At 49.1% G+C, this 13520-nt stretch overlaps 1 protein-coding gene across 1 annotated transcript; it reads right to left on the bottom strand.

Moving 5' to 3' along the window:
- Positions 1–3339: 3339 nt before the first annotated feature.
- Positions 3340–13219, bottom strand: trib2 (tribbles pseudokinase 2). The gene is made up of 3 exons (XM_030345575.1): positions 11724–13219; positions 8926–9218; positions 3340–6077 (listed from the first exon to the last, which is right to left on the bottom strand). Exons 1-3 carry the CDS (start codon positions 11991–11993, stop codon positions 5582–5584), a joined length of 1059 nt encoding a protein of 352 aa, XP_030201435.1. The 5' UTR covers positions 11994–13219; the 3' UTR covers positions 3340–5581.
- Between the last annotated feature and the right edge of the window lie 301 nt (positions 13220–13520).

Genomic DNA, 13520 nt, shown 5'->3' with positions numbered 1-13520 from the left:
GGAGAGGGGAGGGGGAGAGGGATAGGAGGGAGCTATAAAGGTGGATGAAAGGGCATACACAAAGGGAGGGAAAGAGAGGGTCGGGAGGGGTAGGGAGAGGAAGAAAAGAGGGATCAAGGTGGATGAAGAGATAAAAAGAGAGCGAGGGCGGGGAGGGGTACAGGTGGAAAGGGCGTGGGCGGGTGAGGCAGGGGGAGAGAGAGAGAGAAAGGACAAAGGTGGATGAAAAGGTAGAGCCGGAGAGAGGGAGGTAGTTTGCAAGGCTTGGCCGAGGTTGCATGGCAGGGCGGATTAGAGGGGGATGAGGATTCACAGGTGCTGGCGCTGTTGTACCTTCATTCATTTACTTGGAGGGGCTTTTGGAGACAGAACAGTCGAGTGTTTCCTCAGGGACTGCTGTAGCCTGCAGTGGGACTGCACCTCTCTCTGTGTATCGCTATGACCTCTACATGGATTCAACCCAAACAAAGCAAAAGAAACGCATTACAATGACATCAGACGACCAGAGTCCGGGCTCTCTCTCATCTTGGTTTGGCTGGTGGGCAGTGAAACGCGAATCGTAGGACTACTTCAGTCCAAATGACTCGATTTCGTGTTCTTGCGATTGCTTGACGAACGGCGACAGCTTTTGTTCGCCTGTATTTGTGTCATTGCGTGGTTGAATGATGGCAGTATGATGCAAAAGATGCAAACATGAAATGATACACGCAAGTCGGTCACCATGTTGTTGTAGCCATGTAAGGAGTCGTACCCTAAAACGTTCCTCAGCTTAGTTAGGAAAGCTTTTTTATTCATGAATACAATTATGTATTTTAGTTATATAGCACTTTTGTGAGTACTCAGACGCACTTTACATTATAGATAAAATACATAAAATACAAAAGTAAAAGCAAGGATAAACAGTGCTAATCAGAATAATACTCAAAAGTCCTAATCAAAACAGCATTGTGTAATCATCATGCAGCTGTGATGATTGGGTGCCTCAGATCTGCTAATATTAGCTTCCAGGTTGGATGAGATCAAAGCCAAACAAGGAGAAATAGGTAGCTTGCATATCGGAGGACTGCTGTTTACCCACGCTGGCCTTTATGCTAGCTAGCTAGAGTGTGTTCTCTGTAGGAGGCTCCTCTAATTAGTAGGGGACCGCTAATTGTACAGTGTGTGAAAACTCAGCGCTATACCAAACTGGAGTAAGAGGTGTATGATCATAGAGGTGGGAAAGATATTCTTGAGGAGTGATTTATATAATAACCTGTGTCCAGGCAGTATGCGCATCCGGTGGACTGGTAACTCACTTTGGATTGGACAGCTCCAGGATATATGTTTGTGACGTGCTTGGCCACTAGAGGTCAGTATGGTGATTTAAGAGAATCCTAATGCTAAGACATTCACAAACAAACTGACCTTTATAGTTTATGCGCACCCCCTACACCCCACACACACACACACACACACACACACACACACACACACACACACACACACACACACACACACACACACACACACACACACACACACACACAAAGTCAACATGGTTACCTACAAAATACATTTTAAAAAAAATGTAAAAAATAAATAAATATATGATATTTTCATCCATGTTTCCATAAAAAAAAGCCTGTATATAAACCAGGAAATCGACAACTGGCTTAAGTGTTTCCAGAATCCATTCCAATAATAATTTATATTTCCCCTATTTCTGTCCTGAACGAGGAACTATGTCACACATTAGGAAGGTATTTTTCCTGGCATTCACGTTGTCCGTCAGTACTTTTTAATCCAACGAAGGGCATTGGTATAGAAAACAATGTCCGGCCTGATAATAATTAAGGCCATTACTGCTGCTTACCTTTCAAACAGTTTTCACATTCTCCTTCCCCCTCATAAGGTCAGCTTCATTACTTTACTGCCATAACAGCCTAGACGTTATAAATAATAATAAAGGAAGGACACTAAGCACTGTGCGTGTGTGTGTGTGCGCGCACATATGTTCAAGAGTGTATGTGTGTGTGTGTGGGGGGGGGGGGGTCTTTGTGTGAATGGTTTGTTTGAACGCTTGTGTTTAAGTGCAGGTGTCCAAGTGTGTGTGTGTGTGTGTGTGTGTGTGTGTGTGTGTTGGTGTGAGTGAGCATATGTTTTGTTTGTGTGTCTGTGTGCATGGTTTGTTTGAATGCTTGTTTAAGTGCAGGTGTCCAAGTGTCTCTGTGTGTGTGTGTGTGTGTGTGTGTGTGTGTGTGTATAAGTTTGTGCACATGCCACCGCCTGCATGTGTCAAATGGAGCTCATTCACCCGTTTAACCTTTATTTAAACAAGGGCAGTGAACAAACATTACGGCAGCTGCCCGTCTTAATCAGGATTTGCCAGCGTGCTCCTGGCAGGTGAAAGAACATCAAAGCCCAAGCCATGAATGAGCAAGACCCAGCACAGGCACATACATGAATATTGCACTTTCATTTCCCTAGTGTTTTGATTGAATTACGCAGAGCACTTTGAGAGGCTGGAGTGTTACATTTATTATAAAAACCTATATACAGTTAGACCTGAATGGCATACTCAAACAAACACACATAGTGTAGTATGGAGTGTTTGTGTGAGTGTGTGTAAAATAAAAGTAATTGATTTATCTGAAATCAGAGACAGGAAGAGGCCAAGAAGCCAACCAAGGTGATTTCAGTCTTTTGCATACGGTAAACCCAACACTTGACTCATCCCATTTCCTGAGAGGGGGAAGTGAAAAAAGGGTTGAGACCGGGGCAAAAAGACTTCCTGATGAGCAAGTGGAAAGTGCTCTGAGGATAGAAAAACAAGCCTAAAGTGCTATCGGAAGAAGAAGATGGCTCTATTAATAGGACTCAAACATCTCCGCATCGCAGAAGTGGAATGGCCCAGAGTCATTCAGGGCCAGTGCAGGGCAATGGTCGCTGATGACCCCGTCCGATATCCTTTCCAATGGGCTATCTTTTGAATTACAGTCCCCAGGCAGATTCTTTAATGGGCCATAGAGATGGTCCTGGAGTTTAAGCCTTTGGGCTAAGGGTCGGTGGTGTTTTAAGATGGAAGGGAATATACTGCTGTGTAAATGTTTCAATAAAGTTTATACAAAAAAATATGCTTTGCATTGTCAGTAGAACTATAATGCACCGCAGACAACTCAAAATACTCTTTTGTTAATGAATAGGCTGGCCATATGGTCGAGCAACATACAATTTAGATGCCAAATACTTGGTTTATGAATGGTAAAATAAACCTTAAATCAATTAATTTCATAAGAATTCAGTTCTTAGCCTTAAGAAGAGGAAGAAAACGCAGGAATAACAATGAGAACGACAAACGGATAGCGGATCACAATTTATTTACCGAATAAATTTGGACAAAAACACCAGAATCTGTTTACGATACAATCTGAACATCTGCGGCAGACATCCCACCATGCACCAACCCCTCCATGAAACTAAAAAGGACTTTTAACGTTAGCACCAACTGAAATACGGGCAGCTCATCTCGCCAAACAAAACCAAAAGAAAAAAAATCAGTTGTCGGTTTGAAAAGCAAAAAGATAAGAACAAACGAAAACAAGAGTAGCAAATCAAGAAGTATTTTTTTGTTTTTACTTTTTGTTTAAGAACAAAAAAAACAGATCCCTCCCCACCCCTTTTCACTGCTAGGCAAGCTATAGCATTCATAGGGCACATGCCAATCACTATATAAAAAAAAAAAAGAAAGAATTCAAGTAACATTGAGATACGACAATACATTGTCCACTGGTACCCATTCAGAACGTGACCATTTTGCAGAAGAAAAACCTACGCAGGCAGTAGAAAACTAACAAAATGAGGCCCTTGGAGAGACCATGTCAAAGTCATAATAGTTACCGTCGAAGAATCCGTGTGGAGTTACAATAGAAATGGGGGGAGGGCGTGGCGGGCAGGGGGGGAGGGCAGGGGGGGAGGGCGGGGGCGGGAGGTGGCCGTGAGCGGGTCAGGTACAGAAACACTGGCACGAAATATACACGGGTTTATTCTTTAAACGTCTTTGGACAGGCAGTCACCCCCCTGCACGCGTCCTGCCATTCCTGTGTCAAAGATATTGCCTACATTGTACATGAAAAAATGAACAAAAAGAAAATGACTCGGAATTAAGAAAAACCCCTGCAATGTGTCTTTAAATATATATTTATATTTATATATAGTTGTTTAAATAAATGTTAAGTTCTTCCTTTCTACAAATGAAGTATGAATTTAAATAAGAGGAAGCTAGTATTTTTTTCTTTTTTTTTGTCTTTTCGACCCTTCCACCCAATCGTAACCTATCGAGTGCGTGACACCGTATTTTTGGGGCATTACCATGGGAACAGATGCAAGTGAAGGCCTAGTGGAGAGTAGGAGGACAAAGCAGCAGTGACAATGGAACATAGAATAGCTTAGAAAACAACAAAGGTGGGGAAACCACCTGAAAAACAAAAGATAAAATGGTTGGGCTGGGGGGGACACGCAGAATGGACCACCACAACGGTAGTAGTGGTATATGGGCTTGAGGAGGAAATTGAAACACAATGCCTGAATACTGCAAGTACATGTCTGAACTGCTGACGGGAAAACAAAAACATAAAGCAGCGAAAAACAAATGAGAAATTATACAAAAACTAACAAAAAGGACAAAAAGCTTATAAGTGAGGTCACCCTAAGAAACCGACGGTCGCGTGAAGCGGTCCGGACATTACTGCCTTCTTAGAAACAAACAACTTTAATGCGATTTACATCCAAACCCACCCGCCGTCTTGTAGTTAAGAACCAACACCATCATGCTACGAGGCGCAAAAACAAAAACCTAAAATGATATTGTGAAGGAGTGGTGTTGCGGTTGACTTGGTTGACTTGTCAGTTAACTTAAAAAAAAAAAAAAAAAAAAAAAAAAAAAGGAAAAATAAACGCTTCTCTGGTTCTCATCCTCGGGGCTCAAGTTCTCTCGTTCCTCCGCGTTGTTGCGTAGTGTCAGCTTGTGACGGCGTGTGCGTCTGAGGAACTCTTTAAGGGACACAGCCAGAAACCAGGACGGAGCAGCCTATAGAACCATGTTGCTACATCGTTTGCGTGGTTGCATTTCTGGTGATGACACCGTCCCTGGGGGGCGGGGCCTCATGGGTTTTGGGGGGAGGGGGGGGGGGAGTTGGGTGTTGAAGGGTGAGGGGTTTGCGGCTGCAGTTGACAAGATGACTAACCTGTCAGATGCCATCTGGCGTGCCCGGGGGGAAGGCAGGCTCAAAGAAATGATGGAAAAAAAGAAACGTGATCGAAACACCTTTTTTTTTTTTATCCATACATAGATCTACATCTATATATAGATATACATATGTATATATATTGTGAGTGACAAAAAATGTCCATCCAGCTAATCTCCACCAACCACTGTTGCGGTGCAGCGACCAAACATGGCCGTTATTGTTGTGGTTTGAGTTGTCCCTTCTTCTTCTTCTTCTTCCTCCCTTCGTCGTTGTTATTGTTGTGCTTGGGCTGTTCTTTAAGAGGGGAGCGATATCATCTTCCTCCCCCCACCCCCCCTATCTTCACTCCGGGCCTCTCAGCTGAAGAACGTCTCCAGCTCCTCCTCCATATTCACCTCGGGCACCAGCTGCTCCTGGTCGCGCTCCGCCCGGCCCTGGGGGCCCCCGGCGCCGCCGCCGCCGCCGTTCCCGGGGAGCCCCGACGCCGCCGCGAACCACGGGTGCTCCAGGATCTCGCGGGAGGTGAGCCGCTCGCCGGGCTCCCGCCGCAGCACCGAGCGGATCAGGCACTTGGCCTTGGGCGTCAGCGTGTCGGGCACGCTGAAGTGGCCCCGGCGGATCTTGCTGAAGAGCGAGCCGGGCTCCACGTCGTGGAAGGGGTAGCGGCCCACCAGGATGGTGTACAGCATGACCCCCAGGCTCCACACGTCCGCCGCCTTGCCCGAGTAGCTGCCGCTGGCGTTGAGGATCTCCGGGCTGACGTAGGCGGGGCAGCCGTGCTTGTCCGACAGCGAGTCGTCGTGGCCCGCCAGGATGTAGGTGTCCTCCAGGCTCTCCAGCTTCACGAGGCTCCTGCAGGGACACGGACATGAAGAAATACATTTAAAAATAGTGTGGAAATCCACCGGTGGTCATTACAGTGGGAGCAGAGACACCTCAATGCAGGGCAATGCAGCATCACACGCAGGGCTTATAAAACGGGAGAGTTTCACGGGTATTGCTACAATTGCCGTCACTTTTGCAACCGAGCTTCACCCCCCCCAGGCACACACAACCCCCCCCCCCCCTCCTCCCTCCTCAATGTCCTGGCTGTAGACGTTCCAACTTTGCGCCGGAAAGGGGCTTAAGTGGAACAATTTATCGGGAGCGTTATCTCCAGTGCTCCACATTCCCGGCCGTCTGAGGGAAATGGGAGCACGTCGGGCTGGTGCGCCTCACAGCTTTGACAGGCTCCTCCGCTCGCGCGCGTAGAAGAAACGTTGAACCGCGCAGCCAGTCGGAGACGGGTCCCTGGGCACAGGCTTTGAGGAAGGATCAGCGCGATAGGCCTCCTCCACCCAACGCCGTCCCGTGTGAAACCACGTTTCAAATCAGACGTGTGGGGTTCAAATTTGAACCCCTGCACGAGTCAAAAAGGCACTTGGAAAGTGAAAACGCGACTTCTTTTGTGCGAGCTTCACAGGTGGAGACACCCCGGTGATCTTAAGCGGTGGCACGCGGCGGGCGGTGACTGGCTAAACACTCGGTTGGACACCTGGGCCTACCGCACTTGAGACAGGAGGGTGCGAGGCAGACTGCCGAAGCTGCGCGAGTGCAGGCGTCTGTGGGGGAGAGACTATAAATAAAATGGAGAGCGAGTACTGTAGCCAACGTCTTTTTTTTTTTTTTTCATAGAGGCTTACCACTTGGTTGCAATGTGAACGAGGAGTGCAACACACACACACACACACACACACACACACACACACACACACACACACACACACACACACACACACACACACACACACACACACACACACACACACACACACACACACACACACACACACACCTTATAACAGTACTTAAAGTGTTTTGTCACCGTGGAACGTGTGCGTGTAATGACATGTAAGGCCATTCAGTGGCTTGGCAACACACTGCTGTTTGTGGTCGCCTGCTTTTGTTTGGCGTTAGGCTGGGTATATAGGATACCATTATCCCGATGCACTGTATAGGGTTACAGCAGTCACCCGTGTAGGAAAATTCCACGAGCTCTGTGTCCGGAGGACTTCAGTCCCTTTGGTTGGCGAAGGAGACGCGGGGACAAGTGCACAAGAACGGCGCAACTCGGATGCGTCGCGTGTCGAGCCCCGACGCGAGAAGTTAAAACATTTCAGAAAGACGGCGACAATTTTATTGCAGAAACTCAGCCGGCGTAATGAAATAAACGCAATGTCCTTTGGCAAAACGGGTGACGAGGTCTCATCTTTTATTTCTCTGCGCGAGCGTCACACAGGTCTCCTAAAATAGCAGAAGGGGTTCGCCTCCCGGGGACCTGATCAGCAGGGGGGGGGGGAGGTAGACGCACGCCAGGCCTTTTACAGGCCGGCATTTGCACCGCTATTGAATTCCATCGGTGGCTGACCCTTGACCCCCCCGCGCCACCGACGACGTTTTACATAGCGCGACATCTGCAGGGTGACATCACCAGCTGAGAGGGGGGGGGGGGGGGGGGGGGGGGGGTTAAGGGAATCCACATATGCGGTGAGGACCGGTTTTGATAAAAAATCATCCTTTCACTCTTTTCCCGTTACTACACTGCGGCGACATCACGGTTGTCACTGCAGATTGAGCCGTCTCAATAATACTCAACCTTCAACCCCCCCAGGATTAGAACAATAACGCCAATAATAATCGGGGGGGGGGGGGGGGGGTCAGCCCCTGGGCCTGGCAGCCAGGGGTCCAGAGGGCCGGTGTTGAATACATTCAACGGCTCCGCTTCCCTTTTCCACTGGCCCATGCCAGGGAATGATGCCACGCGTTCGGGTGACTGACGGGTCTGCCGCCGCCGCCGCTGCCGCCAGGCAGAGGGCGGGCAAGCGGTCGGTAAGCGATGGGAGGGCTGCGCGACGTCTGCTACGGTCGCAACTCTGGGTGGAGGAGGGGGGGGGGGGAAATAGCACCATAAAAGGGACCCTCTGACGATGCATAATGCATCGCCTTCCAAGGGCTCCCTCTGCCAAAGCCTTTGGGAGCGGGGGGGGGGGCATACCGCAGGGTGCTCTGAGCACACCGGTTGCTGTGGAAACAAGGGGAAGGAAGGAAAAAAAATGATCGCAAAGACACAACTCCCATAAGCCGCCACCAGGTGGCAGCACACCCACGGGTGTCGCTCGCTGCGATTTCAAAAGCTACTCTAGCTCATCGGCCCGGAGGTAGCTTAATTGAACATCTGTCTGGCAAAAAAAAATAAAAAGTCAGGCTTCTACTTTGTCCGTGGCTTATCGGGTTAAAGAGAGGCCCCCCCCCATCCACCCATCCATCCGATGACGGATTGGGGGGGGGGGTGCCTGTTATCCAACACCTGACGTGACCCAGCTCATACATACATTTGTTCTACCAATCCTTCACTCATCCAACATCTCACATCCGCTGGAAAATCAGAAGGGAACCTCAACCAGCAATTAATGAAGACTTCTAGCATTTTTTTGCTTTGTATTATAAAGTGAGATAGAGGGGAAGATATGAGAGAGAGAAAGGGGAGGACTTGCAGCGAATGGCCGCGGGCAGGATTCGAACCCGTGGTCGCTGCGTTCAGGACTGAGCCTATATGGTACGCGCTCTATATGCGAAGCCCCAGCACTTCAAAACAACCCAATGAAAACCACAAGCTACGAGCGACACCGCGGCGGCGGCGGCGGGGATGGGGCCTCCTCACCTGTCCTCGTTCTTGAACACAAACTTCCTCAGCTTGAGGTCGCGGAGCACCAGGCCGTTGTCGTGGCAGTGCGCCACGGCCGAGGCGATCTGGTGGAAGAGGCGCGCCGCCTCGTCCTCGCGGAGCTTCTTGCACGTGCGCACGAACGAGTGCATGTCGCCATGGCTGCGCTCGAAGAACACGTAGGCCCGGGTCTCCCCCAGCAGGATCTCCAGGATCTGGTTGATGTGCTGGTGCTGCCCCAGGGCGAAGTACGCCGCCAGGGACTCCTGGTAGCGGCCGATCTCAAACACCTGGGGGGGGGGGGGGGGGGGGGGGGGAGGTGGGAGAAGGGGGAGACAGGTGCGGCCTGGTTAGAGGGTCTTTGCGTCAGGGGCCCTGTGACACAACCTATAGGCCCTCCAAACCATGGCCTGTAAACGTTTAAAGGGGCCCTCTTTGGTCATACATACTGGGAGGGCACTCGGGACGGGAACTGTGTTCACACTGTTCAATTATGGGTAATGCATGAAGCATAAAAGTCCTTTAAAAAAAGAAAGAAAAAAAAAATGTTTATTTGGGCCTTTTTTTCCTACTGTTAACCCGCCCAAACAATGGCTTCATTGCACGCCACAGTTCCACATCCCCTGCCCTACTAAACCCCCGTTTGCTGGGGGCCGGAGTGTCGAGGCACAACGCAGCCCGTGGCGATATTTAGCAGCAGCAGCAGAAAGCTGGTGAAGGGAAACGCACGACGGCCAGGGATCACGCCCGGTGTCTTGTTCCGTTTCTATAGTAACCCAGCCCATGGGCTTTCAGCACAGCGTGTTCAGGTGAGGAAGGGGGGGCCCCCCCCCCCCCCCCCATCAGCCCCTCGGTCAATGCATGCACTTTCAACGGCACTCGAAGGTCTGAAAGTTATGACCCAGGGCTTCCAGCTTGGTAGTAGCCATCAATCCCGCGTGCGGTAAATTGATCTTGGGGGCGGCTTTGAGGCTGGACATACAATGAAACTGTGTTCCAAGTCGCAAATGGGCAGGCCTGCTGTACTGGAGGCTCTGTCAAAAGCCACAAATTCATTATCGCCATGGTGACAAGTTACCTCAGGAAAGAGCTATGGGGGGGGGGGGGGGGGGGGGGGGGCAGGGTATGGGGGGGGTATTGGGCAATCTGCCTTCCACGGGTCCAGCAGTGCATTATAACGATTATTTTGACTCGTTGAGACTCTTTAGCCAGCTTTAGGGCTCTAATGTTGAATGCACTCCTGGGGAGATCCTGCACTTTTAATTGCAAATTCGCTGCTGAAGTCAATAAAAGCTGCTTGTGGTGATGAAAAAAAGGCCATGTCCTTTCTCCCGGGGGAGCAGAGCTCTAATTCCTAATGCTAAATGGTCGATGCCACAGCCAACACGACCGCAGTTGCTTAACCTGTTAAAATTCTCACGGTTATGTGCGTGTGTCCATACAGCATACCCGTAGTTTATAAGATGTCTATGGGTAAGAAAAAGAAAGGGAAAAAAGGGTTTCCAAGGGACAAATAATCCCATTACATTTTTGCACAATGGTTAACAATGGTGCGTGTAAAGGGCAGGACTTTGAAATGAATGTTGCCCCTTTCACACCGCCGCAAAATCGGGGCCGGTTCCGGGCCAGTTCGGAGCTAGGGCCAGGGCTTTGGTTTCACACCGCCAAAGAACCGGCTCCGGCCCCTAAAAACCGGTTCAACTCTGGCCCCACTTTAGAGCTGGGCTAGAACTAGAACCGCTTTTACTCCGGGGGCAGGGGGCGGAGTTATCCGTACCTTCATAAACAGGAAGACAAACGAAGACCGGCATTTTTTAAAACACCGAAGTAAACAATGGACGTGAATCCGTGTATGGTTCTTTTTTTTCTGATTTTGTTTTAAATCGGAATATTCAAAGAACGAACCATACACGGATTGAATCGAAGACGAAATTGTTGTTGTTGTGTTTGAAACTGGCGGGAGGGTTCTTCTGCGCGCATTGTGTGGTGGTTCAACGCGTCAACGCGCACACGCAGCTAGATGAGTCCATGTCCATGCAAGTGAACGGAGCGTTCCCTCTTCGTCATAACTATCAAACCAAACATCCTTCACATTCACCGAGCGAACATTATGAAAGTAAAATGCACATTTCTCGCTAAAAATGTTTCCATAAACGCATTTGATGGCGTAACTATGTTACTATTTCCACCCAGAATAAAGAAAGATGTCGGCCGTATGCTTCTGTCCAAGCTCACTAGCCGATACGTTTGCAGTGACGTCATGACGTTGCTCACGCCGGCTCCATGGCTGGCTCTGGCCGGTGTGAAACCAACCGGTTCTTAACTGGGGTAAGGCTGGAACCAGTTTGGAACTGGCCCTAGCACCAGCCCGGAACTGGCTCTCGGTTCTTTTTGGTGTGAAAGCGGCATGTGTGCGTGGTTACCCGCTCCTTTGTCAATGTTACATCATGCAACTCACTCCACACGGCTCTGGAGACACGCGTCTGGCTTCACATTGACTTTTTTCACCTAGGTAGCTCCTGTTTCTCCATTTAGCATTGCAGGTGTGTGAAGTCAGTTTCAAAAGTCGATCTATTCTTACTCTTGTTGAGGTCTGTCATTTAATTTTAGCAAAAGAGGGGGGGGCTCGTTTGGGGGCATGTTGCAACACAAAGAAAACTAAATGCGAAACGTCAACTCAACAAACATTAAAGGGGTTCGCTGGCGTTTCTCTGCACATAACGACAATAACCGGCATCGGCACTAACTAGTGCAGTAACGTTAGCCTTTTATGCAACATTTGCACGATCACTCACCTTGCAGACGAGCTCTTCCCCGCTGTGCAGGTGGGCGGCTCTAAAAACGTGGTCTCCCTCGAGCGGCTCGAGCAGGAGGTAGTCCCCGATACGGGAGATACAGTGCGAGGAGTCCGGGGTCTCGGGCGGGCTGGGGGAGCCGAGGTTGGGACTGAAACTCTGGCTCGATTCTGTAGTCCGCAGGCAAGACAACTCTTCAAAATCGTGCGATTTGTGCCGTGATCTCCCATAACGTGAAATGTTAATGGGATTTGACCTCTGTATGTTCATTAGGAATGATGTAATAACTCCACAAAACCCCGGGGCCTTCCTCCTCGTCGTCCTATTGCTACTTTGGTTTCCGTGTGTGAATCAGTGCAACGGTTAGGCTATTGCAATGATGTAATACTTTCGAGAAAAGGTTTTTTTTTAATCAAATATAAAAAATGTAACACTCGATTCAAATGTATGCTGTTGCTTGCTACTTATTGAGGTAAATTCGGGCAATCGTGCATGATCGAGTAAACGGGTGTGAGCTCCACACACTTCCGAAAGGGTTCAGTTATATATATATATATATATATTTAGATATATATTTATTCGATTTTTACAAAGTTAAGCTACTATTTGGCCACTGTTGCGTTATGATCAACAGACACAGCCTTGGTACAAAAATCATCTTTAAGTTTTCTCAACTGCAAACCTTTGAACATATAGTCAATAGATGTTGCAGGAATTGGCAGTAAAAAGAAGGGGGGAAAACTGCAACAAAGGCAACGTATCCAACATCGGCTTTGCAATGAATGAAGATGGGACTAGACGAGCCTCCAACCTATTTTCTGTAGCTTATACTGCCGGTTCAACGTATGGCACGTTGCATTGAAGAAAAAAAATACATGCACACAACTTGCAGGCACAAATCAGGAAAACCCTGCGATCGAGTCGTGTTGCAGACGACTGACTTCAACTACCAAATGAAGCTTTGCAAAAAAAACAAAAACACGCTTAATTTGCAAGCAGGTGCAGGTGCTAATCGAGTTAGCTTTTCTCGCTAACTACAAGCAGGTCAGTGTTACGGCCTTGTCCACCCCCCCAGATAACATCCATACACGGGCGATTGTCATCTACCAAAATATGGAGAGAAAAAAAAAAAAGCGTCCGGAACCGCGGAGTCTTTGTGCTGTGGCTGGGGGAGCGGTGTCGTGCCTTTCCTCTCTTTATTGTCCTCCGCGACGAATTCCTTCTGATCCAGCACGAATGGGTTTTTGCTTTTTTTAGCTGCTGAAAAGGTGGAAGGGACGGCCGGCCGACTTTCCCAGGCCCTATCCCTTGATTCAGCAACACATCCTCTCCCGTGGTGCTGTTGTAACTTACGTGGCTGGGGGGAAATCTAGTCCATTCAGTGCGGAGGTCAGCCGAGCAACACACACACAGCCGCTCAGTGTAGCCGACTACTTGGTTGGTGGCGGTGGAGGGGTTTCCACACACACGCACACGAAGAATCGAGCACCCCACCCCCCTGACGTAGTTCACAAGGCACGTTCTCATTGGCTTTCACCCTGACAAATGATATGCAGTCATGTGACGGCCATGTAGAGTGGCTACACCCCCAACCTCCCCCCCACCCTACGCGTGCATCTAAATGTATCCCATGCTGGTAAATTAGATGGGAAGGAGGGGGGATGGGAGTGCGCGAGTGTAGCTACTGTACAGCAGTGTGTTACAAATGTGTTTCCTCCTGAAATGTCATTCATGGGGACGGCGAGGGAAATTTCGTTGCGAGGTTTTCCTCCAGGGAGCCGTCGTTCAGAACGTCGG

Source organism: Gadus morhua, chromosome 21 (genome assembly GCF_902167405.1).
Source record: "Gadus morhua chromosome 21, gadMor3.0, whole genome shotgun sequence".
In the NCBI taxonomy this organism is placed as follows: domain Eukaryota; kingdom Metazoa; phylum Chordata; class Actinopteri; order Gadiformes; family Gadidae; genus Gadus; species Gadus morhua.
Note: the sequence above shows the minus strand (reverse complement) of the source record. Positions and strands in the feature narration are given on the sequence as shown.